Source organism: Scyliorhinus torazame, chromosome 19 (assembly GCF_047496885.1).
Source record: "Scyliorhinus torazame isolate Kashiwa2021f chromosome 19, sScyTor2.1, whole genome shotgun sequence".
NCBI classification, from domain to species: domain Eukaryota; kingdom Metazoa; phylum Chordata; class Chondrichthyes; order Carcharhiniformes; family Scyliorhinidae; genus Scyliorhinus; species Scyliorhinus torazame.
In genome coordinates, this window is record NC_092725.1 from 55,377,302 (window position 1) to 55,402,562 (window position 25,261).

The following is a 25,261-nucleotide window of genomic DNA, read 5'->3' on the forward strand; positions in this document are numbered from 1 at the left end:
TGTGCTGTGGTGCAGGGGTGGAGACCGAAACCATTTGAGAGGCAACAATAAAATTTAGAACTTGCAATATGAGGAGTAAGATTTGAATGGAAATTAGTGACCGTCAGTAGTTTGAAGTTGTTTTTTTTGAAGGGGTGGTTTGATGGGAGTTATTTCAAGGTAGGCACAATACTGGATATTTTGCTTTTGATACTCCTGTGAAGCACCTTGGGATTTTTTATTAAAGGAGTTATGTGAATATCAGTTTTGTTATAATTGGACAGACTAAGGGCCGTGGCAGGACACCAGAGAGTTAGTTTCACATTGTGTTTTGCAAGTACTACCTCTCAGACCAGTACCTGTGGCAAATTGCACTAATATTTTCTGCTCGCTATCTCCAATAGTACCAAAGCTTAAATGCTCAGCTTACTTTTTAGTACAGAAACCCATGGCATTCTGATTGTGCACCGACCGCTGTTGGTAAATTAACGACTAAATTTGGCCCACAAAATAATGGCTCAATTTGGAACAGAGGAATTAGGTGCAGAAGTCGGCGACTCAGCCTACTCCGCCATTGAATCAGATCATGGCTGATCATTTCCTGGTCTCAAATCCACCTTCCCACCTGTTTCCCATATGTCTTTAACCTGCTTTTTAAATCAGAAATCTATCTCTCGCCTTCTTGAAACCATTCAATGACTCAGACTCCACCGCACTATGGGGCCGTGAGTTCCACAAATTCACAAACCTCTGCGAGAAGTAGTTCCTCCTCATCTCAATTCTATATCTACCGTCTCTCAACCTTGATCCATGACCTCTTGTTTTAGATTTCCCCACAAGTGGAAACATTTGGTCTATGTTTACTTTATCAATCCCATTTAGTATATTATATGCCTCGATCAGATCACCTCTCATCCTTCTAAAAGCTGACATTAGAGATGTTTTCTCTCTGTATTGCAGTGGTAAATAACGTGTGACTGTAAAAATAACGCTTCACTGGATGGTATCACAGTGGAATAGGTTTCTCAACGTTTGGCCAGAGGTTGAGTACAACGGCAGTAATTTGCTATTTGAGTTGCACCTTTGGGCTCAGAGGGTTGACCTAGTCAGCTTCCCTATCTGTTTTTGGATTGAAAAAATATTGACCTCTGCTGTTTCACGGGTGACTGCTGACCATCGCAATGAAGAAAGGAAATATTAACAAGCGCCTATAGGACTGAATTTCATGGCTGCAGCAGTGGCCCCATCTACTAGATGAAAATAAGGTGGCAATTTCTGAGACCCCTGACAGGATTAAACCCCAATCAGGCAGTCTGCTGCCTGCCGTTGGGGTTCCTGGGGCTTTCAAGCTGAGGATCTAGCTCTCAGAGCTGCCAGCCAATCAGAGGACTGGCAACTCTTCACCTCAGAAGCACCAGCGGGAGTGGTGGCCATTGCTGGGACTACAGGAGGCCTGAGACCAGGTGCAGGGCTGGAGGTCTGGACTGCAGGTTATTGGGTTGGCCTTACTTGCGCCAGTCAGGCAGACTGGGGAGAGACAAGGGGTGTCAGTTTGCAAGGTGGTGGGGAAGAACTTTCAGAAAGGCCCCCCCCCCCAAACCACCAAGCCTGCTGGTCGTACTTGACCATCCCTGCCCCGACTTAATTGGGTGGGAGAAAGGGGATGCCACTGGTCAGGCGACAGGCTCTCTATCCTCCACCTTTCTGTCCGATGTAAGTGCCCCCCCCCCTCCCCCCACCACCACCACCACGCACACACAAACCCACCCCGAAAGGGCGGGGGGGTTGGTGTGGTGCCTTTCACAATTTCAGGACATAATGTGTACGACACTTGTGCACAGACATGTTTCTCATGGACTTCATTAGGAATTTATATCTGTTCCAGTTTAGAGAATGGAACTGAAAGTTAGCAGCTACAAGGACCTTCATTTACATGAAGATTTTCCAAAGCACTTCACAGGAGCACACTCAGCCAAAAACTAACCCCATGCAAGCACATTAGAACCGGTGACCAAAAGCTTTTCCAAACATACCAAGAGGTATGTTTTGAGAAGCATCTTAAAGGATTAGAGAGAGCTGAGAGACTTTCAGAAAAACCTCAGACACAGTCAGCGGAGGGAATGGATGCCAATGATAGGGTGAATGAATAGCAAGATGGACAAGAGATCAGAACTGGAGGAATGCAGAGTTTTTGATGGGTTGGAGGAAGTAACGTGGGTAGAATGGAGTGAACCCTTGGAGGGATTTAAATGCAACAATGAGAATTTTTAATTTCAAGTCTTAGACCTGTAAGCAAATGAGGCTGGTATCACGCCTACCGAATTACCATTGGCCAGGAAATAACAATACGGAGACCACATCTGGAGCACTGTGTGCAATTTTGTTCTTACTTGAGAAAGGTTAGATAGGCAGAACAGTAAGAAATGAAATTTAACCCTGAAAAGTGTGAGGTAATACATTTTGGGAAGAGAATACACAATGAATGGTAGAACCCTCAGGAGTACAAAGGATCAGAGGACTTTTGCATGTCCATAGACCCCTGAAGACAGCTGGTCAGGTAGATAAGGTGGTTAAGTAGGAACATGGGATACTTGCCTTTATTAGCTGAGGCATAGAATAGAAGTCGGAGATTATGATGGAGCTGTATAAAACACTGGTTAGGTCACAGCTGGAGTACTGTGTGCAGTTCTGGTTGGCACACTATAGGAAGGATGTAATTGCAGTAGAGAGGGTGCAGAGGAGATTCACCAGGATGTTGTCTGGGCTTGGGCGTTTCAGCTATCAAGCGAGATTGTGTAGACTGGGGTCGGAGCAGAAAAAGCTGAGGAGAGACCTGATTGTGGTGTGTAAAATTATGAGGAGTGTAGATAGGGTAGATAAGCAGGAACATTTCCCCTTAGCGGAGGGTCCAATAACCAGGGGGCAGAGACTTGAGGTAAGGCGCAGGAGGTTTAGAGGGGATGTGCGGAGAAGCATTTTCACCCAGAGAGTGGTTGGAATCTGGAACTTTCTAAAAATGTGGTAAAGGCGGGAACCCTCACAACATTTAAGAAGTATTTAGATGAGCACTTGAAATACCATAGCATACAAGGCTATGGGCAAAGTGCTGGAAAATAAGATTAAAGTAGATAGATGCTTGATGGCCAGTGAGGACACAATGGGCAAAAGGGTCACTTTTCATGCTGTAAAAATTCCATGACTGTGGAGTTGAGGTTACAATCAGATCACCATTACTGAATGGTGAAGCAGGCTTGAGGGGCTAAATGGCCGTCTCCTAATTCGTATGTATCCCAAAGTGCTTCACAAGCAATGAAATACTTTAGAGGTCTTGTCGATGCTGAATTGTAGGAAGCAATGAAATGTGTGGTGTCCTGACTTAATATCTATTTTGGATGAAACAAAATTGCAACTGAATACAAAAATGGGCTTTCTTGTAGCCCTTCTGATTAATAGTGTTTTGCTGCTGAGTATTCGGGTGCCATCATTTTTTGTTTGATTAATGTCATTGTTGGGAAATTGTTGCCAGCCTTAATTGGTTCCTCAGGCATCTCTTGCTCAAGTACTGGCTGTACCTCAGTGCACACACATACAAGTCCTTATAACTCTGCACTTTGAACAAAATTAGAGAGCTTGAATTAAGTACTGATGACTACTTATCTTTTGCTGAGTATTCTGTGTTCTAATGGGTGATGGAAATTTTCAGTTATAGGCCTAAACCACACATAGGCTGTTTAAGGCGATGGGGTGGAGGGTCAGAGTGGAACTAGACCTTGTTTTCTTCAGTGGTTGCTGAATATCAGTTGAACATTGATTTCCGGCTTGGACAACAATAACCTTTAGTCTAACATCCAGCAGAATTCCCAGTCCTCATAGCTGTCCACTGACTTTGTTGGATGTCTGGTGAGGGTAGCATTCAGCTTGGTGGAGTATCTCACTAACACTTACTTTCTAATGCTACATATAACAGCTGGTTACTTGGATGAGATACTGAAGAGCTCTTCATGTAGTTGGATCTCCTGAAGACTCTTGAAGGAATGAAATCCTGTGTAACAATGTCTTACACCCGAGTGCTAAATCTAATTTTGCTCATTTGGTTCAGGCAGGGACTGAGAACAATTTAGATCTTGTTGGGTGAAAACATTTGATATTGCAGATTGCTTGCAGTGTTATGTGTAGAATAAATTAATGATTTCTGTATTTGATTGCATGTCTAAGTGCTGACACTGCACAAATCATTGTAAAATGTACTGTTGGCTGAACTACTGGCCACTTTGTCTGGGGCAAGTGACACATGTGCCTGAGCTTATACACAGCCTCTATAGATTTATCAGATATTGTATAAGAATGAGAGGTAATCTTACTGAAGCATGTAAGATCCTTGGGAGGGATTTGATAGGTGGGGGATGTTTCCACTTGTGGGAGAGATGAGAACCAGGAGGCACAGTTTAAAAATACGAACTTTTTCATCATAAAATCATTTATGATGAAGATGAAAATTTTTCTCTCCCAATAGGATGGTTAGTATGTGAAGTTCTCTTCTCTAGAAAGCAGTAGAAGGCCCGCTTAGGTCAGTGTTTTTCACCCGGGTCCCATTTTTACCAGTCGGCCGGCCTTCGCGACCGCGCGACCCACGCCGGCCGGCCTTTGCGACCCACGCCGGCCGGCCTTTGCGACCCACGCCGGCCGGCCTTTGCGACCCACGCCGGCCGGCCTTTGCGACCCACGCCGGCCGGCCTTTGCGACCCACCGTTTTCACTTGCCTTGAGCCTGCTTGGTCCTCACATTCTCAATTGCTTTGTAATTCAATGTTACATTTCTGATAATGACTTCAGCTGATGATTTAATTTTCACTGCATCTGTTGAAAAAAATCAAGAGATTTATCCTCTAATTCACCATGCTTAGTCTTCAAATGCCTTTGAAGTTTTGACGGTTTTAATCTATCATTTGCCAGTACTTCCCTACATATAACACACATGGGCTTTGCATCCTGATTTCCAGTGGCGCAATTAATAAACCCATACCTCCAGCAAACATCTTTATGCTGCTTTGTTCCTGTTTTCAGTTTCTTCATGGGTTGTTCACCAGAGGCCCTGGAGTTCACACCATCACTGCTGGCAGCTGAAAAATGGAAGAATCTCTCTCGCGCCCAGAGCACATGATGTCAGTGTACGGTGTCCTGCTCTCTGCCGCTGCTCCAGGCAGGAAGACGCCATCGATTTAAAAAAAAAAAAAAAGAAGCTGCCTGCTCCTGGGTCAGTGCGCTGACGCCAGGAGGAGGCATTCTGAACTGTTGGACTCTGGGGGCATGCACACTACTGAGGGGGCACTCATGCGCTGAACAGCCAGCATTCCGAAAGCAGGACGCAGTGGGCATTTTAAAAGCTGGTCGCGGCCCGTGCACTTCTCCCCTCGATTGGGAACACTGCGACGCATGGCCCCACGACCCTTCTGAAACCAGCCCGTGACCCACCCGCAGGTCGTGACCCTGACTTTGAAAATGACTGGCTTAGGTCATTGAATGTATTAGATTTTTGATAGATAAGGGAGTCGAGGGCTATGGAGGGCAGATGGCAAAGTGGAGTTGAGGCATAATCAGATCTGTCACAATCTTATTGAACGGCTGAGCGGGTTCAAAGGACTGAATGGTCTACTCCTGCTAAGTCCGATATTGTGAGACGTTGGCTTTGCTATTACTCCAAACTAACTATTACTGTGCTATTACTCCAAACTATTAATACACCAATTACTCCAAACTAAGTATTACTGTGCCATTACTCCAAACTAACTGCTGATTAGTGCACACTGCATATTGGGGTTTGAGCTTGCACAGCAGTGACAAGAGTGATTAATTTAACATAACGTTATAAGTTCCGGCATTTCAATTTATTGATGCAATTCAGTTGGTTCTGAATATTCTAAAATTGATAGTTTAAATTAATATCTATTATTTTTTGTAATTTGACGGTTGCTCACCGGTATGAATTTCAAGAAATTTGGAACAACATTGGGGTGGGAAGGGAATTGAAGCTTTCTAGGTATGAAGTGAAACCATACCTTGCGACACTACTTGGGATCAAATAGCTTATTTAGGGGAAAATAGTTCCTCTGTCCGGATAGCTCTTGAGAGGTGTTAGCGGGAAATTAAATCTGGGGTGGGGGAAATCTTGTTAAAGGAGTAAACCACTAATGTACACCAAACCCTGATTCAGATATTACCGAAGCACCAATTTTTAAAAAGCTGTAGCTTGTTGGAAGTTGGTGAGGATAATGATGAGGGCAATGGGGCATCTGGGACCTCTGAACATTGGCACCACTAAATAAACTGAGGGACAAACCGAGAAGGAAGGTAAATTCACATCACATCGGTCACTAAAACGGAGAGGAAATTAAAGATTGAATCGATAAGGAAGAACATGACAAAGGATAAAAGCAAATTACTGCGGATGCTGGATTCTGAAACAAAAGAGAAAGTGCTGGAAAATCTCAGCAGGCCTGGCAGCATCTGTAGGGAGAGAAAAGAGCTAACGTTTTGAGTCCGATGACTCTTTGTCAAAGCTAACAGACAGAGAAATTGAGAATATTTATACTGTGGAGTGAGAATGAAAGATGAATCATAGCCACAGAAACCCAGTTAAACCGGGTACTAACGGCCACAGAAACTAAGGGGAAAGAGTGCTAATGGCAGTCCCCAGAGAGAACAAAAGATGTGAAAGGTCAAACAGTAGGGAAACTAATATCAGAGTATGAACTGTAGATGTGGGGGGAGGGGAAGGGGGAAGCAAAGAGGAGGAAGGTGAAGGAAAGGTGGATAAGATTGGGGTGGGGGGGAATATATATTAAGAAAGAAATGGTAAAAGACAGTTAAAATGAAATGGGATGAAAACAAAGGGGTCGAGGTGGGATAGAGCTGATCATCTGAAGTTGTTGAATTCAATGTTCAGGCCGGAAGGCTGTAGCCTAAACGGAAGATGAGATGTTGTTCCTCCAGTTTGCGTTGAGCTTCACTGGAACATTGCAGCAGGCCAAGAACAGACATGTGGGCATGGGAGCAGGGTCTTTTGTTAAAATGGCAATCAACAGGAAGGTCAGGGCACAGACCGAAGATTCTCATCAAAGCGATCACCCAGTCTGCGTTTGGTGTCTCCGATATAGAGGAGACCACATTGGGGGCAGCGAATGCAGTAGACCAAATTGGAAGAGATGCAAGTGAATCGCTGCTTAACCTGGAATGAGTGTTTTGGGCCTGGGATGTTAAGCATGGAAGAGGTAAAGGGACAGGTGTTACACCTTCTGCGATTGCATGGGAAGGTGCCATGGGTGATGGGAGAGGTACCGCGTCATGCTCTCGCCCGGACCTGGAAAACTTCATCAACTTCGCTTCCAGTTTCTATCCCTCCATCACTTTCACCTGGCCCATCTCAAACATTTCCCTTCCCTTCCTTGATCTTTCTGTGTCCATTTCCGGCAATAGACTATCCACTAATATCCACTACAAGCCCACTGACTCCCACAGCTATCTGGACTACAGCTCTTTGCACCCTACACCATTTAAGGACTCCATCCCTTTCTCTCAACTCCTTCAGGCGGCATGTGGCGCAGTGGATAGCACTGGGACTGCGGCGCTGAGGACCCGGGTTCGAATCCCGGCCTTGGGTCACTGTCCGTGTGGAGTTTGCGCATTCTCCCCATGTCTGCGTGGGTTTCACCCCCACAACTCAAAGATGTGCAGTTTAGGTGGATTGGCCACACTAAATTGCCCCTTAATTGGGGGGAAAAAAAACTCCTTTGCCTCCGTCGCATTTGTTCCGATGATGCCACTTTCCAAAATGGTGCTTCTAAAATGTGTTCCTTCTTCCTCAACCATGATATCCCACCTACAGTTGTGGACAGGGCCCTCGACAGTATGCGGTCCATCTCCCGCGCCACTACCCTTGCCCCCTCCACTCCCTCCCAGAACAAGGATAGAGTCCCCCTCGTTCTCACATTTCATCCCACCAGCCTCCATATGCAAAGCATAATCCTCTGCCATTTTCGCCAATTCCAGCGTGATGCCACCACCAAACACATCTTCCCTTCACTCCGTCTGTCAGCATGCCGCAGAGACCGTTCCCTCCGAGACAATCTAGTCCACTCCTCCACCATATCCAGTACCTCTCCCATCACCCATGGCACGTTCCCATGCAATCGCAGAAGGTGTAACACCTGTCCCTTTACCTCTTCCTTAACATCCCAGGCCCAAAACACTCATTCCAGGTTAAGCAGCGTTTCACTTGCATCTCTTCCAATTTGGACTCCTGCATTCGCTGCTCCCAATGTGGTCTCCTCTATATCGGAGAGACCAAACGCAGACTGGGTGATCGCTTTGCTGAGCATCTTCGGTCTGTGCGCATTCAGGACCCTGACCTTCCTGTTGCTTGCCATTTTAACAAAAGACCCTGCTCCCATGCCCACATGTCTGTTTTTGGCCAGCTGCAATGTTCTAGTGAAGCTCAATGCAAACTGGAGGAACAACATCTCATCTTCTGGTTAGGCACGCTACAGCCTTCCGAACATCGAATTCAACAACTTCTGATGATCAGCTCTACCCCACCTCGATCCATTTGTTTCCATCCCATTTCATTTTCACTGTCTTTAACCATTTCTTTCTTTATATATATCCCCCCCCCCCCCCCCAATCTTATCCACCTTTCCTTCGCCTTTCTCCTCTTTGCTTCCCCCTTCCCCTCCCTCACATCTACAGTTCATCCTCTGATGTTAGGTTCCCTACTGTTTGACCTTTCACATCTTTTGTTCTCTCTGGGGACTGCCATTAGCACTCTTTCCCCTTGGTTTCTGTGGCCATTAGCACCCGGTTCCCCTGGGTTTCTGTGGCTATGACTCCTCTTTCATTCTCACTCCACAGTATAAATATTTCCCACTTTCTCTGTCTGTTAGCTTTGACAAAGAGTCATCGGACTCAAACGTTAGCTCTTTTCTCTCCCTACAGATGCTGCCAGACCTGCTGAGATTTTCCAGCATTTTCTCTTTCACAACAAGACAAAGGAAATGTTGCAGGAAAAAAAAAATTGTTTTTTTTAAATCTCTTGAGAATCGGGTAGCACTTGCTGAGTCATAGAACATCCCCGATCCTCACCCAGTATCACTGCTGATAAATTTCAGGGGTTGCGAGGTAGCAGCCTGGAGAGGAGACCTAAACCAAAGCCCTAAGACATAATATTATGTACCCACTTCCCTAGCTGGAATGAGCTTTGTCTTCAAAAAAAAACGCTTGCTTTTAAATGCTATGAATGCTAGATGGAGGATTGGAAGTAGATCATTAAGACATGGGGAAAATAATGTTTTAGATGTAGAGCTCTACAACAAATAGTGTTCTCCCAAATGATTGGCAAAGTCTTTTCTAAAAACCACCAGTGAGTTTAGAGATCTATGTGATATATTTGTTTACATTCTGTATAAGGTTTCAGGCTTTTTCATTTTTCCTCTCAACTGTATCCTCTTTATTGCTGTCTTGAAGGCACTATATTAATGTCTTCAGTAGGTTATTGTTCCACGGGAGATGATCCCATTTTTGTCCCTCAGGCCATCATTCATGTCGTAAGTGTTAACCGAGAGTGTTAACCGGCTGTTTAAGGCGATGGGGTGGAGGGTCAGAGTGGAACTAGATCTTGTTTTCTTCAGTGGTTGCTGAATACCAATCAAGAGTGACAACTGTGACTTTAAAAAATCTATGCAGCCTGTGCTGCACTGTCAAAGGCACTATTTTTTGTAAATGACCCTGAAGCTCTGTCTGTCCCCATAAATAAATATAGACGATCAGGGCACTATTTCAAAGACGAGGAGGAGAGTTTTCCCCAGTGTCCTGGCCAATATTGCCCAACCCTGGGGGCATTTAAGAGTCAACCACATTGCTGTGGGTTTGGAGTCACATGTAGACGAGAGCAGGTAAGGATGACCGATTTCCTTCCCAGAAGGACATTAGTGAACCAGATTTTTTTTTACGACAAGCGAAAATTGTTTCATGGTCTTCATTAGACAATTCCAGATTTTAATTGAATTCAAATTTCTGCCCTGGTTAGATTCGAACCGGGGTCCTCAGAGCATTACCCTGGGTGTCTGGATTATTAGCCTAGTGACAATACCACTATGCCACTGCCTCCCCTGGGTATTATTATCACATTGCTGTTTGTTGGAAGTTGCTATGTGCAAATTAACTTTCACACTTCCCTACATTACAATAGGACTAAAATTCAAAATGATTTAATTGACTGTAATGCTTTGCAACTAACAGGTTATGGAAAAGGCTGTATAAATACAAGTGTTTCTCTGTTTTACTTGCCCTGTCCCCAGCCAGTGGGTGCTGAGACCATTTGTAATGCCCCCTACAGCTGTCTTTGCTGAGCTAACGTCTTCATCGCAGACCCCACAGGATCAAACCTGGGACCTTCCCGTCCATGCAGCTCAGCAAGAGACATTCCCTCAGAACTGATGGGACGTTTATAAGCTTTTGAATTCTGGTCTAATTTTAGCTGTTCTGTGAGCAAATGTATTGTTTAACAGCTGTCAAATGATTGTAGGTCATGGGAGAGTGCCACAGTGGCTAGCACTACTTCCTACAGTGTTGAGGACCTGGGTTTGATCCCAGCCCTGGGTCACTGTGTGGAGTTTGCACATTCTCCCCATGTCTGCGTGGGTTTCACCCCCACAACTCAAAGACATGGTGGGTAGGTGGATTGGCTATGCTAAATTGCCTCTTAATTGGAAAAAAATAATTGGGTACTCTAAATTTATTTAAAAAAAATAATTGTAGGTCAGGTTTGAACAATTCTGCATTCCATTTCTGAAATAAATCAATACATGTTGCAATTTAGGCAGTTAAGAATATATCACGGGATTAAAATGTGTGGCTGAATTTTTTTACATAATTGTATGGAATATAAGTGAATAATTAAAAATGTATGTTATCATTCTCCCCGTGTCTGCAAGGGTCTCACCCCATACCCAAAGATGTGCAGGTTAGGTAGATTGGCCACGCTAAATTGCCCCTTAATTGGAAAAAAAATAGTTGGGTACTCTAAATATATTTTAAAAAAACAAGAAAAAAATGTAGATTTCTTTAAACTGTAACCAAAATATTCAAATATTTCTGTTCTTTTTAGAGTCTTTAGCCTTTGACATTTGAATGCTTTTGGAAGCTCAATTTTCACTAATGGGTTGCTCAAAAAAACTAATCTTCTGGCACCAGTAAGAGTCTGTAACCATTTCAAAGAGCTGACTCAATTATTGGTGCAAAAATGAAAACAGAAGATGTTGGGAAATGTCAGCAGGTGTGACAGCATTTGTGGAGAGAGAACGGAGCTAACATTTTGACCAGTTGCTGCACCGAAGGACAGAACTGCAGGTTATTGGGGTGTCCTTGCTTGTGCCAGTCAGACAGACCCTGCTGAATGGGGAGGGAGAAGGGTTGTCAGTTTGGAAGGTGGTAGAGGAGTGCAAAGATGTTCCAGTTGGGTGGATTGGCCATGCTAAATTTCCCCTTGGTGTCCAAAGATGTGCCGGTTAGGTTACGGGGATAGGTTGGGGTGCACGGGGAAGTGGGTCTAGATACGGTGCTCTTTCGTAGGGTCGGTGTCGACTCGATGGACCGGATGGCCTCCTTCTGCACTGTAAGGATTCTATGGATTCTAAGTCACTGTCAGTAATTTTAAAATCAGATTACTCAAAAAGTGCAGGACTAGACACTTTAAAATGCATATTTTATTTGTAATAAATGCATTTTCAGCACGATTAGTAAAAGTGCGCTGCTCTTAAATGTAGCATTTGATATTTTAAAAGGTAAAGAAAATACATAATTTTCTATTAAGCTGACTGGTTGTGCTGCTTCATATTTGTGATTCTGCAAATTAATATTAGTGGAAACTTGTGCAATTTCCCAATTCACTATCGTGCATTGTCATAGTCAGTTTTTCTTTGTACTAGTCGTAGGAGAATGTTGTACCGATTTACAGAGTAGTATGAAAATCGGCACTGAGCCATAAAAAGACTGCAAAGAAGTTGTGATCAAAGCATAGTCCAGGAGCGGGACTTTAGGGAGGATGGGTACTGAAGTAATTATGCAGAATCCAAGGGAAGGAATTTCCGAGTGGGTCCGAGGTACTGATGGTATGCCTCTTAGGACAAGTTGGAAGGGAGAGGGAACTGTATCAAAGAAATGGTGTGTTGGGGTAGATCACAGGGCTGCATGGAAGAGGCTAGGCTATGGAGGAATTGAAGGATAATGACAGAAATTTTAAATCAAAAGCTTTATCAGGCAGGACCTCATCAACCATTCCCCGAAGTCCAAGTTTCAACTGATTGAACCAAATATATTTTTCTGTCTGCTTATGCAATAAAACCTCTCAGACTATGTTAATAATGTGCTGGTCAGTGTTATGTAGGCAAATTCAACAATAATTTGCATGTCACAAGATACCGCATGTACGGTACGTTGGGTGGCGCGGTGGCACAGTGGTTAGCACTGCCGCCTCACCACCAAGGATCCGGGTTCGATTCGGCCTCGGGTGACTGCGTGGGTTTCCTCCGGGTGCTCCGGTTTCCTCCCACAATCCAAAGATGTGCAAGTTAGGTGGACTGGCCATGCCAAATTGCCCCTTCGTGTCCAAAGGGTTTTGTGCGGTTACAGTGATAGCATGGGGGGGGATGTCTAGATAGGTTGCTCGTTCAGAGTGTTGTGCAGGCTTGATGGGCCAAATGGCCTCTTTCTGCACTGTAGGGATTCTATGATTCTATTATTTTGATAACTGCGTGTGGAATATTGGGATAACTCCTGCCCTTTGAATATATTACTTTTTTCCCCTCTCATTATTCCTCATTCATAAAATTTGCTCAGGTACATTACATAGCAGTTCAAATTTGACATTTAAAAATTTAAGGTGCCCAATTCTTTTTTTTCCAATTAGGGGGCAATTTAGAGTGCCCAATCTATCTACCCTGCACATCTTTAGGTTCTGAGGGCGAGACCCTGGCAGACACTGGGAGAATGTGCAAACTCCACATGGTTCAAATTTGACATTCTTTTTTAATCTGATTATTGTCACAAGTAGGCTTTCAGTAACACTGCAATGAAGTTACTGTGAAAATCCACACTGCGGCGCCTGTTCGCGTACACAGAGGGAGAATTCAGAATGTCCAATGAACCCAATAAGCATGTCTTTCGGGACTTGTGGGAGGAAACCGGAGCACCCGGAGGAAACCCACGCAGACACGGGGAGAACGTGCAGACTCTGCACAGACAGTGACTCAAGCTGGAATCGAACCCAGGACCCTGGCGCTTTGAAGCAACAGTGTTAACCTCTGTGCTACCGTGCCACCCTCCATAATTGTATAATACTGTTTGCTTTCTTTGAATAGGGTATATGACTCTGGGGCGTTGCTACACCTGCAATGTTCTGTACAATATGCGCTTCTATTTCATGTCAAAACATTCTCTGCTGTATTCCGTTAGCACGGTAGCACAAGTGATTAGCACTGTGGCTTCACAGCGCCTGGGTCCCAGGTTCGATTCCCGGCTGAGTCACTGTCTGTGCGGGGTCTGCACGTTCTCCCCGTGTCTGCGTGGGTTTCCTCCGGGTGCTCCGGTTTCCTCCCACAGTCCAAAGACGTGCAAGTTAGGTGGATTGGTCATGCTAAATTGCTCTTAGTGACCAAAAAAGGTTAGGCGGGGTTATTGGGTTACGGGGTTAGGGTGGAAGTGAGGGCATAAGTGGGTCGGTGCAGACTTGATGGGCCGAATGGCCTCCTTTTACACTATGTTCTATCCAGCTCAATGGGTTTTTCGCTGGCCTAGTCCCTTGGAGTACCATAGAGGAAGGGCATTAGTCAGTGGCTCTCCCAAGCTTTAGCACATCACCTGCGTAGCCCTGGACTTTTAAGTGTGCTAGTGTGCAACACTTGGTCAAGGACCGTTCTTTGCGCCATAAGAACAGCAAGTTCTGGAGAGACCAACGCGCGTCTTTCACCATGTTGATGTGTTACACCAACTTGGATAGGAAGATGGAGACAAATGTCAACTGAAAGACAGCACCTCCAACAATGCGCTGCACTTTTTTTTACTAAACTGGAGCAACAGCGTGGTTAATGTGCTCAAGTAGTGTAGTGGAGCGTGAGAACATGATCATCTTACTTAGCGGCAAGAATTCTGTCAGCTGAGCCAAGCAATGTATCTGCTTTGTCATTGGGGCATTAAGACATTGGTAATTTGGTTGTGCCTGTAGAAGAGAGGCATTAAATTTTTGTTTTTCTGCAGATACGTAATAACTGTGAAACCATAAAACTTTGCAGTAGCAAGTAGACCAAAAGAATTAAGAATAATTCATGCCTAGAAAATGTGGAATGCAATTATTGGTTGCTCTGCTAACATTTTTGCATTCCTACTTATTTATTTATTTCTCTGACTATTTTTTGCTTGCATTCCATTTTGTCATTCCTCTATTCCTTTTTCAGGGTCCCTTCCTATCACCTACCCTCCCACAATAATATAGATTTGAAATAACATATGTTTAGTCAAGAATTACTTCCCAACCTGCAAAAGTAAGTGTCAGCAGAGGTGTGTTGAGTGCAAATGTAATTGGAGACCTGAGGAAAGGCTGTGACTGTGGTTAGGGCAGAGAAGGGACCAGGACTAGCCTACTGTCAACATTGTGATCAGATTTTAAAAAAGTAATGCAAGGATTTGCATTAATGTAGTGAATTTTACAACCACAGAACACCTCAAAGCTATTACGCCTAGGCCCTGACATGGAGGTTTCAGGGATTTGCAAAGACTGGACATCGCTGTGACAAAAGTGAGGACAACAAACTATTTTTACATTTCTTTTGAATAGTTCCTCCAATGTAGTTTGAATATTCTTTATCTGAAACGCTTGGGGCTAATTGCATTTTAGATTTTAGCTGTTTTGATTTTCGGATGCTGCATATAGACATCGCCTACTTGCATTACACTAGCTGAAGTCTAGGCTAACTAGAGTCTAAAGCCGTGTTTTTCAAACTTTCTTTCCGGCGACCCATTTTTACAAAATGGCCACCTCTTGAGTTCCACACTGTTAACAATAGATTCTCCATAGTTACTTTTTAAAACATCATGTTCATTGTTGGCACTTCTGTTTATTAAATGTTTAAAAAATTGTAAATGAAAATATATTTTCCATTTTTCTGTTGGTTTTTTTGGAGATCTAAATGATTTTTAATACAAATCTCTGCACAGATCAGTGTGCAAGACCTTTGATCGCAGACTCCTGAGGTTTTTGAAGGGGGAATGAGCAAATCCTTGGAAACACGCCTGGACTTTGGGGAAGTAAGGAGGCTCACCATTGATCGCAAAGTCAGTCTCACTGAGAGAGCGACTGATCTCAAAGTGAGCGGAGAGTGGCTCCCCATTTTAAATATACATCAAACCCCTTATGCGCACACAGCACAATTTTAAACATAGATCTGATTGACAAGGTTAAGAGTAACTGAAACTCAACAGATTAAGTTCGCAGAAATTGAACCAACACTGACGACGTTAATGGTAATAGAAATTCAAGATTAATTGACAATGGTAACAGTGGCAGACATTAAACATGCATCCGATTCAGAACGTTAACCCTGCATCCGATTCAGAACGTTAACCCTGAAGTCAGTCTCTTTGTGTGATCATTGGCTTCCTATGAGCTGTACGTGAACAGATGCATTTCCCCCCACCTGACTGGGATGGATGAAGTTCCCAAACCCACACCCGTCGCCCCAGAGCCGAGTTCAGAAAGGGACAAACAAAATCAGCTTTGTGACAATGGACTAATTGGAAGGTAGGAAGATCCCCACAGGATACACAAGAATTATCTGCTAGGTCGTGTATCATAGAATTTACAGTGCAGAAGTAGGCCATTCGGCCCATCGAGTCTGCACCAGCCCTTGGAAAGAGCACTCCACATAAGCCCACATCTCCACCCTACTTCCACTCTATCCTTTAACCCCAACTAACCTTTTTGGACACTAAGGACAATTTAGCATAGCCAATCCATAAGGGAGGAGTTATTGACTGGTGTGCTTGTGGGAACATATTCCAATCAACAGTCACTTGGTTTTAGGTGGGCGATGCAGACCTGGGAAAAAGAGCGTGAAGTACTGATGGAAACTATCTTTGCGCCAAAGGAGTATCTGCAGGAACTAAATTTAAAGATAATTGATTTTTATTATTTTAAACTCTTCAGTTGCAGATGCTGACTAACCTGGCTGATCATCTGCCTCCGAAATGGGAGTGCTACTGGAAGCTGTGTCGGGGCGGTGACTATAAAAGTGACCAGGGAGGCTGAAAGTACACGGCACCTGCTTCTCCATCAGCCTCATGTGGCCACACACTGCACTGTAGCCAGAATTCACCCAGGGAGAAAATGGGGAAAAAAGATCAGGCGATCCTCGGGGATCATTTTTGAAGACCTTTTGGCGACCCATTTTACATCCCGACCCTCACTTTGAAAAACACTGGTCTAAAGTCAATAAAATGGCTAGAAAAGTAAGATGCCCCACAGATTAATAAATACAGGGCATCTGTGATTTCCAACCCGTGGTGCTATCTGCGATTCTGCTTGCAGGAGAGGGTTTGCAAGGTAAACAGTGCAGACAAACAACTAGACTTTCTGTGTTAAAGGTCTGGTGCGATTGACGAGGTTTGTGTTGACTCGCATTGTGTCGGCTCGGGTCAGAGACACGCTAAAGGTCAATGAGGTTTCTTTAAAATAAAATGCAGTGTTTGGATCTGTTTTGTTTTGGGATTTATGATTAAACTCTACCTGTATGCATGGTGTTTGGAGCAACTAAGATTGCATTTAGATGTATTCTAGTCATAGTTTGGAAGCAGGCAAACCGTAAAATAATTACTCCCCTGACTGTTGGCCCTGCCTGTCGGAACAGCAAACAGGATGGGAATGAACGCTGCTGGGTTTTGGCCCATAGACTTTGGTTTGCAAATGATATGTGTATTAAATTTAGCTTTGCATTTGTTCTTGTCTTTTGTTTTGCAGTCTTACAAGATCATAAACTTTGCTCCAACATTGCTTCAGATCATTGTGTCTGATCAGGTCGAATTTCCAGTCAGACAAGCCGGTGAGTTTAGGTTATCCTCTTCCAAGATGTTTGAGTTTATTTTGTCATCAAAACTAAGGGAAGTTCAGCGCTGACAATGTGTTTTCCTTTTGGTATCCAGTATTAGCACTGAGCCCTCTTGGGGTGAGGAATAGCACAGCAACACTTAGAATGAAGTTCCCTATGCTCTACCTGTACTGATGAGATTTATCTCTCTACCTGCCGAAAATCATTCATTACTGGCTCAATTTCTCCCTCCAACTACCATTAGTTTAATGTGACATTATCCCGTTTCGCACCATTTTATGGCTGGTTACATTATTTGAACTTCAGCATTTAATAGTTCTCAATATCAAACCTCAGTTTGATAGGATCCATATGATCAACATTGAGGGTAAACAGATCCCCTACAGCCGAAGTTGGGAGCTGAGCTCCGTTCCTGAAGGCATCAAAGTGCTGCAGTGCATTTGACAACAGTTGGAATTGTATTAAATCTGCTGGCCTTTGATCACTGCTGAGAAGTAGTTTGAATATGAGACTGAATAGAAACCATATGTTGGTTGCTTGATTCGTTATTTTTTTCACCCTTCCATCGTTTTGGACGCCTCCTGTTTTTCCCTAACTCTGAGCATGGGCAGTACAGTCTATACATGAGGGGAGGCAGGGAACCTTGAAGATGGAGAAGGAATGAAGGTTATTGGTCCTCTGTTTTTTTTCCCTGTCCTCCGTTTACTTTGTGGCACAACCTGGCCTGCACTGTGCACCTCCCTACGCGAGAGTTGAGATCAGAAATGCTCTGCCTGGGGCGGGAATCCGGGAAATCCAACCCAGCCGAATGCGACCATTTTGTGACCATCATGCCTGCGCTATGACACTGGAGCTACCTTCTGTAACAACATTTGTTTGAATCCTTTCATATTCTTCCTTTTCAAATAGTTGTCAAATGATATTGATGTCTGACTCCAGCCAATTGTGGTAAACAGTCCTATGTATGAAATGATCACGAGTAGAAATCATCACTTATTACCTGCCTGCGTCACCTACTCAGAGGCATTATGGCCCAGTTGAGATCAGTTAACATGGAAGAAACCAAGGATTAAATCTGTTTTTAAACAAATCTATATTCTTTAGTATTGCACCCATAAGTGAGATACCGACAGCCTGCTGGTGACCTTGGAACTGTAGACTCTTATACGTGGGTCATATGTTCAGCAGAGAAAAATGATGAGAGAACCTACGAAATACTGCTCAAAATTTTTTTTTTTTTCTGTTATTCCTTCAGCATTAGCGGGCAAGATGTAAAGCTGCTTGGAAGCACGTGAAATGAGACAGGATCGTATTAAAACTGCTGAGCTATCTGTTTTTAACCTTTACTTAAAGTATAAGCACTGACTGGAAAAAATGTAGCTGCATCCAATCTTCAAATTTAACTTCCTATTTTTCTATCTAATTAACTTGTAGCGGCTATCTACATGAAGAACATGGTAACTCAGTACTGGCCAGATCGCGAAGCACCTCCTGGGGAAGCTATGTTGCCTTTCAATATACACGAAAATGATCGCCAACAAATCCGGGACAACATTGTGGAGGGGATCATTCAATCTCCTGACTTAATCAGGTAAAGTCTAGTCAGAGTAAATTACCCCTCCATTTGCTGACATTGAAATCCACAGCTTATGCCCATCATTTAATCCATTCACAAACCTTTATAGATGCAAGCGTGCAACATTTACACTGCTTACAATGCTGCCTACCTTTGCATCATTAGCAAACTTAGACATGTAGGTTTTTTTATCCCACCATCTAAATTGTTAGTAAATGCCATTAATAGTTAGGGCCCCAACACTGTTTCTTTTGAAACACCACTAATAGCTCCACTGATCTTTTATAGATCCGCAATTTTCCAAACCAGTTCCTTCATTATTTTATACACCTCAGTCAAATCTTGCCCGGGTCTGCATTTATGCAAATTATACTGAAGCAGCCCTTTAGGGGCAGCATGGTGGCGCAGTGGTGCCTCACGGCGCAGAGGACCTGAGTTTGATCCCGGTCCCGGGTCACTGTCCGTGCGGAGTTTGCTGCCTCACGGCGCAGAGGACCTGGGTTCAATCCTGGCCCCGGGTCGCTGTCCGTGCAGAGTTTGCTGCCTCACGGTGCAGGGGTCCTGGATTCGATCCTGGCCCCGAGTCGCTGTCCATGCGGAGTTTGCTGCCTCACGGTGCAGAGGACCTGGGTTCGATCCTGGCGCCGGGTCGCTGTCCGTGTGGAGTTTGCACATTCTTCCCTTGTCTGCGTGGGCCTCACCCCCATTACCCAAAAGATGTGCAGGGTAGGTGAATTGGCGACACTAAATTGCCCCTTAATTGGGGGGAAAGAAACTGGGTACACCAAATTTATTATATAAAAAAAGAAGCAGCTTTTAAACCTATCTGAGATGGAGAGAGTGCAGAACATATTCATGATGATGTTACCTGGTATGAGAAGATACGTTAACTGGTATGAGGAAACATGAAGAACCATTTGGAAAAACTGGGACTGGTTTTTAGAGGAACAGGATATTGTGAAGTGATTTGATAGTTTAAAATTAGGAAGCAATAGAACAAAATACATGGGAACAAACTTTGCAGTGATTGAGAGGGTCTAGATTGAGAGGATATAGTTATAAGATTAAATGTAAGATATTTAGGACAAGGGGCAAGAGAAACCTGAACAGTACATCTCACAGCCTCAAAATTTCCTCTGTCAGAATCAACAAATGAACCAGAAACACAGAATTATTAAAGTATAGAACCAGAGCCCCTGTCAAGTTACAAAGAATAGGTTAGATAAGTAGTTTGAGAAAAGGGGGAATAAAGAAATATGGGAACCAGAATTATGATTCATGGTCATGTGAAGGATAAAAACCAAAAGGTTTTAATTTTAATGACCAGAGACTACATCTTTTTAACCTTGAGAAGATATGGCAATTAGTTTGACTTTAGCTTCTTGTGATATGTTTTACCTCTGGATTTCCATGACATGCCCACATTACTTCAGAAGCCAATTAGCATCAGTCATACCAGAACCTTTATGTACTATACTAAATAGTCACACAGGGTTATGCACAAACATTTTAAGAAGTGAGCAGTAGTAATGAGCTGTAGAAGTCAGTCGAAAAAGCATGGGTCGTTTGATCTATAATTCCAGTTCACAAAGGGGTAAACCTGCCTGTTGTTCCTCTGGCTCTCTTTGCAAAACTTTCTGCAAAGAATGAACAGTGCTTGGAATATGAGCAGCTGTCCCAGTTCCTTATAGACGTAGTCTTTCTGATTAACGCCGGTAGCTTGATAAGCAACTGCACGTTGCATCTGTATAGCTAGGTCAAGATCATAGATAACCAGTGTGTCAAAAGTGCTAGATTATTAGATTCGCAAAATCATTTAAAATGCAGTCTTACCCTTGGAGAAATTAGATTGCAGGTGCTAAAGATTTTGTTAGCTGTAATCCCCTTCTGTGATGCAGTGGGTTCAGTCATTTCCGCTCAGTGTCCATTTGTGAGAGTTGACTCATGTTGCCCGATGTCTGCCCGTACGCTCATGCGATCCAGTGTCCTGCGCATACCTACTTGTTTGTCAGACATGTTTTTCTACGACCACTTGGGAGGCAGACTAAGCAAACATCTGGTGAGAATAGGACAGAGATGTATTGTTACGCTACTTTATTTTACAGAGAACAGCAGCTAAATCTAGAAATTTTGAAAATAAAGAAAAATGCTGGAAATACTCAGCAGTTCAGGCAGCATCTGCGGCGAGAGAGAATAGGAATTTTGATGAAAGGTCATCAACCTGAAACTTTAAACCCATTTCTCTGTCCACTAAAGCTACCTGACCCCCCTGAATTAAATCTATACGATTAATCTGCATGTAATAATATAAAGTAAAGAAGATGTTACGGAAGCCCATGTCAGTGAATCATCATACTTTATTTTAGCTTCCTTTTTTATATTGGTGCCTTTTGGAGGGAATTCTGTTTGCTTATTTTAAAAAAGGTGTTTTTTTTCACCCTAGTCCCTCAAGAATAAGAAAATATTTAGGATTTGTTTTTCCTCAAATATAAATGGATGCCCTCGTACTTACCCCACATTAAACGGCAACGTGAGACGAGGGACAATGGAGGAGCAAAAGGAGTTATGTGTTCAAAATATACAAATCACTGTGATCAAGCGCTCAAATACAAAACAAGTACAAAAGTAGCTGTAAAAGCTAATGGAATATTAGCCTTTCTCTCAAAGAACTTGGAATACAAGGAAAAAGAAGTGATATTTCAGTTTTTTAAGCCTTGGTTATTGCATTCAGATTTGGAAGCAATCTTTAGACATATTGGCCTTGGAAGGGGTAGAGTACACATTCATCGGAGTAATGAAGAGTTACGGTATAGGGGTTGAGAGGTTATCTGATTGAGGTGCTTAGATTAATTAGGCTCATTAATAGGCCAGTGATGCACGCTAAACTAGGTAGTCTGAACTCGTTGAACCAGAGGAGTGAAATTAAGAAACTCTTTACACACAAAAGATGTTAGAAGTTTGAAATTCTGTTCAACAAAAGGCAATTAATACTAGAACAATTATTAATTGCCTCCACCAATATTTATGCCTCGGTTTGTAAGCACTTCATCTCAAAAACTATTGGGCAGACTTCAACAAAACTTGGTAGACAGATAATTCTTCCTTGGACCATAGCCTGATTACTTTTTGGTGAAGATGTGGATCCAGAAACTGGAATTTTTAAAAGCATCTGTTAACTTTGGAAGATCAGAGAATTACTTTTGTTTATAGAGTTGTGGGTTCTTTTATATAGCATGTTGATTGTTTTAGAATATGCTGGATTGACTCGGCGGCTGTGGTGGAATTTGTCACAACTGTCAAAATGTGAGCAGAGTTTTCAGAGCAGATTATTGGATGTGGATGGGCCTGATGCCTCCTCAAGACATGGAAGCTCTTAATACTTTTTTCATCTTTGTAGTTACAGAGCATCAACCAGACAGGGAAAAGCCTGAAGGAAGAGCTGCATAATTGCAATAGCATAGAGTTAACGTAGCGTGGTGGTGTGTGCAGTTCACTGAGTGCCCTCTTTACTTATTTTAAATCTGACATTGATCTTTGTTAGTCCAAGATATTAAGGGAAATGGGGAAAAGTTAATGTATGGAGTTAGATCATATGTCAACAATCCCATTGTGCAGTATACTAGAGGCTAAATGACCTTGTCCTGTTCTGAATTGTGAGACTGAGATTTATCTCATTGCCTGTACAAAAGGGCAAGAAAACATCCATTTTGCCAGTTCGGCATCTTCTCAAATATAATTAGCACCACCAGAAAGTAATAATTATTTACATACTTGTGAGCCATGGATGATGGGAGTTTGGTTCAGATGTTCTATTGCACTCTCTTGTACTTGGTGTTAAGAGGTTTTACAATAGATACAGTACTTCCCAGAAATCAAATCTTATAAAGTTTCATTATGCATGACTTGGGGGGAAAAAAAACAAGCAGTTTTGTCTGATCTCTCATAACAACCAAGAACTGTGCAGAAGCCAAATAGAAGTGTATGAAATTATGAAAGGGTTGGGTGGCACGGTGGCGCAGTGGTTAGCACTGCTGTCTCACGGTGCTTGAGGATCCGGGTTCGAACCTGGCCCCGGGTCACTGACGTGTGGAGTTTGCACATTCTCCCAGTGTTTGCGTGGGTCTCACCCTCACAACCCAAAAAGATGTGAAGGGTAAGTGGATTAGCCACGCTAAATTTCCCCCTAATGGGGGGGGGGGGGGGGGGGAATTATGAAAGGGTTTGACTTGGGCTAAAAGAAAAATTACTTAACGAAAATTCCTGACAAACTGTTGGAAGAGACCATAGGGAAGAATAGCTCTATAGAAACCAATCCCCGCCTGGTGTAGACATTTTGTTTTAAAATTTTAGAGTACCCAATTCATTTTCCAATTAAGCAGCACTTTATTGTGGCCAATCCACCTAACCTGCACATCTTTGGGTTGTGGGGGCGAAACCCATGCAAACACGGGGAGAATGTGCAAACTCCACACGGACAGTGACCGAGAGCTGGGATCGAACCTGGGACCTTGGTGCTGTGAGGCAGCAGTGCTAGCTACTGTGCCGCCACCTGGTGTAGACTGTTGATATGGGTATGCAGGCGAAGGTCTTTCAATCATGACACAGTTAAATGTTTTGAGGGAAAGGAACTGTGCTTTTTCCAACTAAACTACTAAGCATAGTGGCTGCCTACATTTGTATGTGCAATTTATATTGCTTGTCTTTTGAAAGGCATCAAAATGCCCCCATGCAGCAGAGTGTACAACCCATGACTGATGTACCTCCAGTGCCACTCTGAGCCAGCAATTTACTGGGTGCAGGAGTTGCTGCAGTGAACCTCTTCTAATAATTTCCTAATCTGCCCCCTATTTTGCATGAGAGAACTCTTGAGAAAGGAAAGTGTTTTCTTACACAGCTCTGACGTCCTTCTGTGAGTGAACACGAAGTAAGAATGAAGTGTTTTCACAAGAGGTTGAAATTTCCTGTCTTTCATTACGTGGCTCGATGATTCATTTCTCATTTAGTTGTTGTACAGTGCTTCCTTGGGCACGCCAAGTCTCCCGTGGAACAGTTATGAAGTTTCTATCTCATGGACACGTGACTATTTACATGCTAATGTCATGTTTGAAGGTCTCAGTTGGCTGTATGTCTTCGTGCTATCATTAAGTACGATTTCCCAGGACGATGGACGGCGGTGGTGGACAAAATTGGATTTTTCCTGCAATCACCAAATAATGCAAGCTGGCTCGGCAGCCTAATGTGTCTGTACCAGCTGGTCAGGACCTATGAGTAAGTATCTATAATGTGGATGCTTTTGTTAGTGTGTTGACTAATCAGTTTTTAAAATATGATGAAGATGAGCCTGATTGAACAATCATTGTAACTGTTGTTTCAGTCTACATTGGGATATTATTGCAGATGCACATTTAGAAAGAGCTAGGTTAACATCTGAACAGCAGATAATTCAATTTCTTGCATACGAAATGCACATTTGTAGCAGAATATTATATTAAATGTTCTAGTTTTTAAAAGCCAAATAATGATGCGGTAAGTTGATTTTAAAATATCTGCAGTGATTCATAAAATAAAACCATGAAGTACATAATAAAAGCACAAAACTGCAGGTGCTGGTAATCTGAAAGGGGCAGCACGGTAGCATTGTGGATAGCGCAATTGCTTCACAGCTCCAGGGTCCCAGGTTCGATTCCGGCTTGGGTCACTGTCTGTGCGGAGTCTGCACATCCTCCCCATGTCTGCGTGGGTTTCCTCCGGGTGCTCCAGTTTCCTCCCACAGTCCAAAGATGTGCAGGTTAGGTGGATTGGCCATGATAAATTGCCCTTCGTGTCCAAAATTGCCCTTGGTGTTGGGTTGGGTGGGGTTACTGGGTTATGGGGATAGGTTGGGGGTGTGGGCTTGGGTAGGGTGCTTTGTCCAAGAGCTGGCACAGACTCGATGGGCCGAATGGCCTCCTTCTGCACTGTAAATTCTATGAAATAAAAAAGCAATCACAATGCTGCAAATACTCCACTGATCTGCCAGCATTTGTGGAGAGTTAAGAGGTCACGTTTCTAGTCTGCGACCTTTCATCAGGATGTTCTACATTCAGTCCTTTCATGCATTCCTTTCCCACCTGGACAGTTGTAGAATCCCGACAGTGCAGAAGGAGGCCATTCGGCCCATCAGGTTTACACAGACCCTCTGCAAGAGTTCCCTACCTAAGCCCACTCCCCCGCCCATCGCCGCAACTCTATGATCCCAACTAACCTGCACATCCCTGGATACAAAGCACCAATTTAACATGGCCCATAACCTAACCTGTACATCTTTGGACTGAGAGCTTGAGCGCTCTCTACTGCTTTTTTTTTTTGTTTTTTTAAAAAAAAAAAAACAATTTAGAGTACCCAATTATTTTTTTTCCAATTAAGGTGCAATGTACCCTGGCCAATCCACCTAACCCGCACATCTTTTGAGCTGTGGGAGTGACACTCACGCAGACACGGGGAGAATGTGCAAACTCCACATTGACCCAGGACAGGGATCGAACCTGGGTCCTCACCACCGTGGGCAGCAATGCTAACTA

The 25,261-nt window shown here is 43.5% G+C and overlaps 1 protein-coding gene across 3 annotated transcripts in view; it reads left to right on the forward strand.

Moving 5' to 3' along the window:
- ipo8 (importin 8) overlaps positions 1-25,261 on the forward strand; it is a 122,279-nt gene that overhangs the window by 12,477 nt on the left and 84,541 nt on the right. The window contains exons 2-5 of one of the 3 annotated variants that reach the window (XM_072484309.1): positions 14,741-14,820; positions 17,038-17,119; positions 18,560-18,716; positions 23,811-23,969. In XM_072484309.1, the coding sequence (XP_072340410.1) occupies positions 18,571-18,716; positions 23,811-23,969 (305 nt within the window). In that variant the 5' untranslated portion in view covers positions 14,741-14,820; positions 17,038-17,119; positions 18,560-18,570. The remainder of the gene's footprint in view (positions 1-14,740; positions 14,821-17,037; positions 17,120-18,559; positions 18,717-23,810; positions 23,970-25,261) is intronic. The other 2 variants (XM_072484306.1, XM_072484308.1) reach the window with 2 other exon arrangements.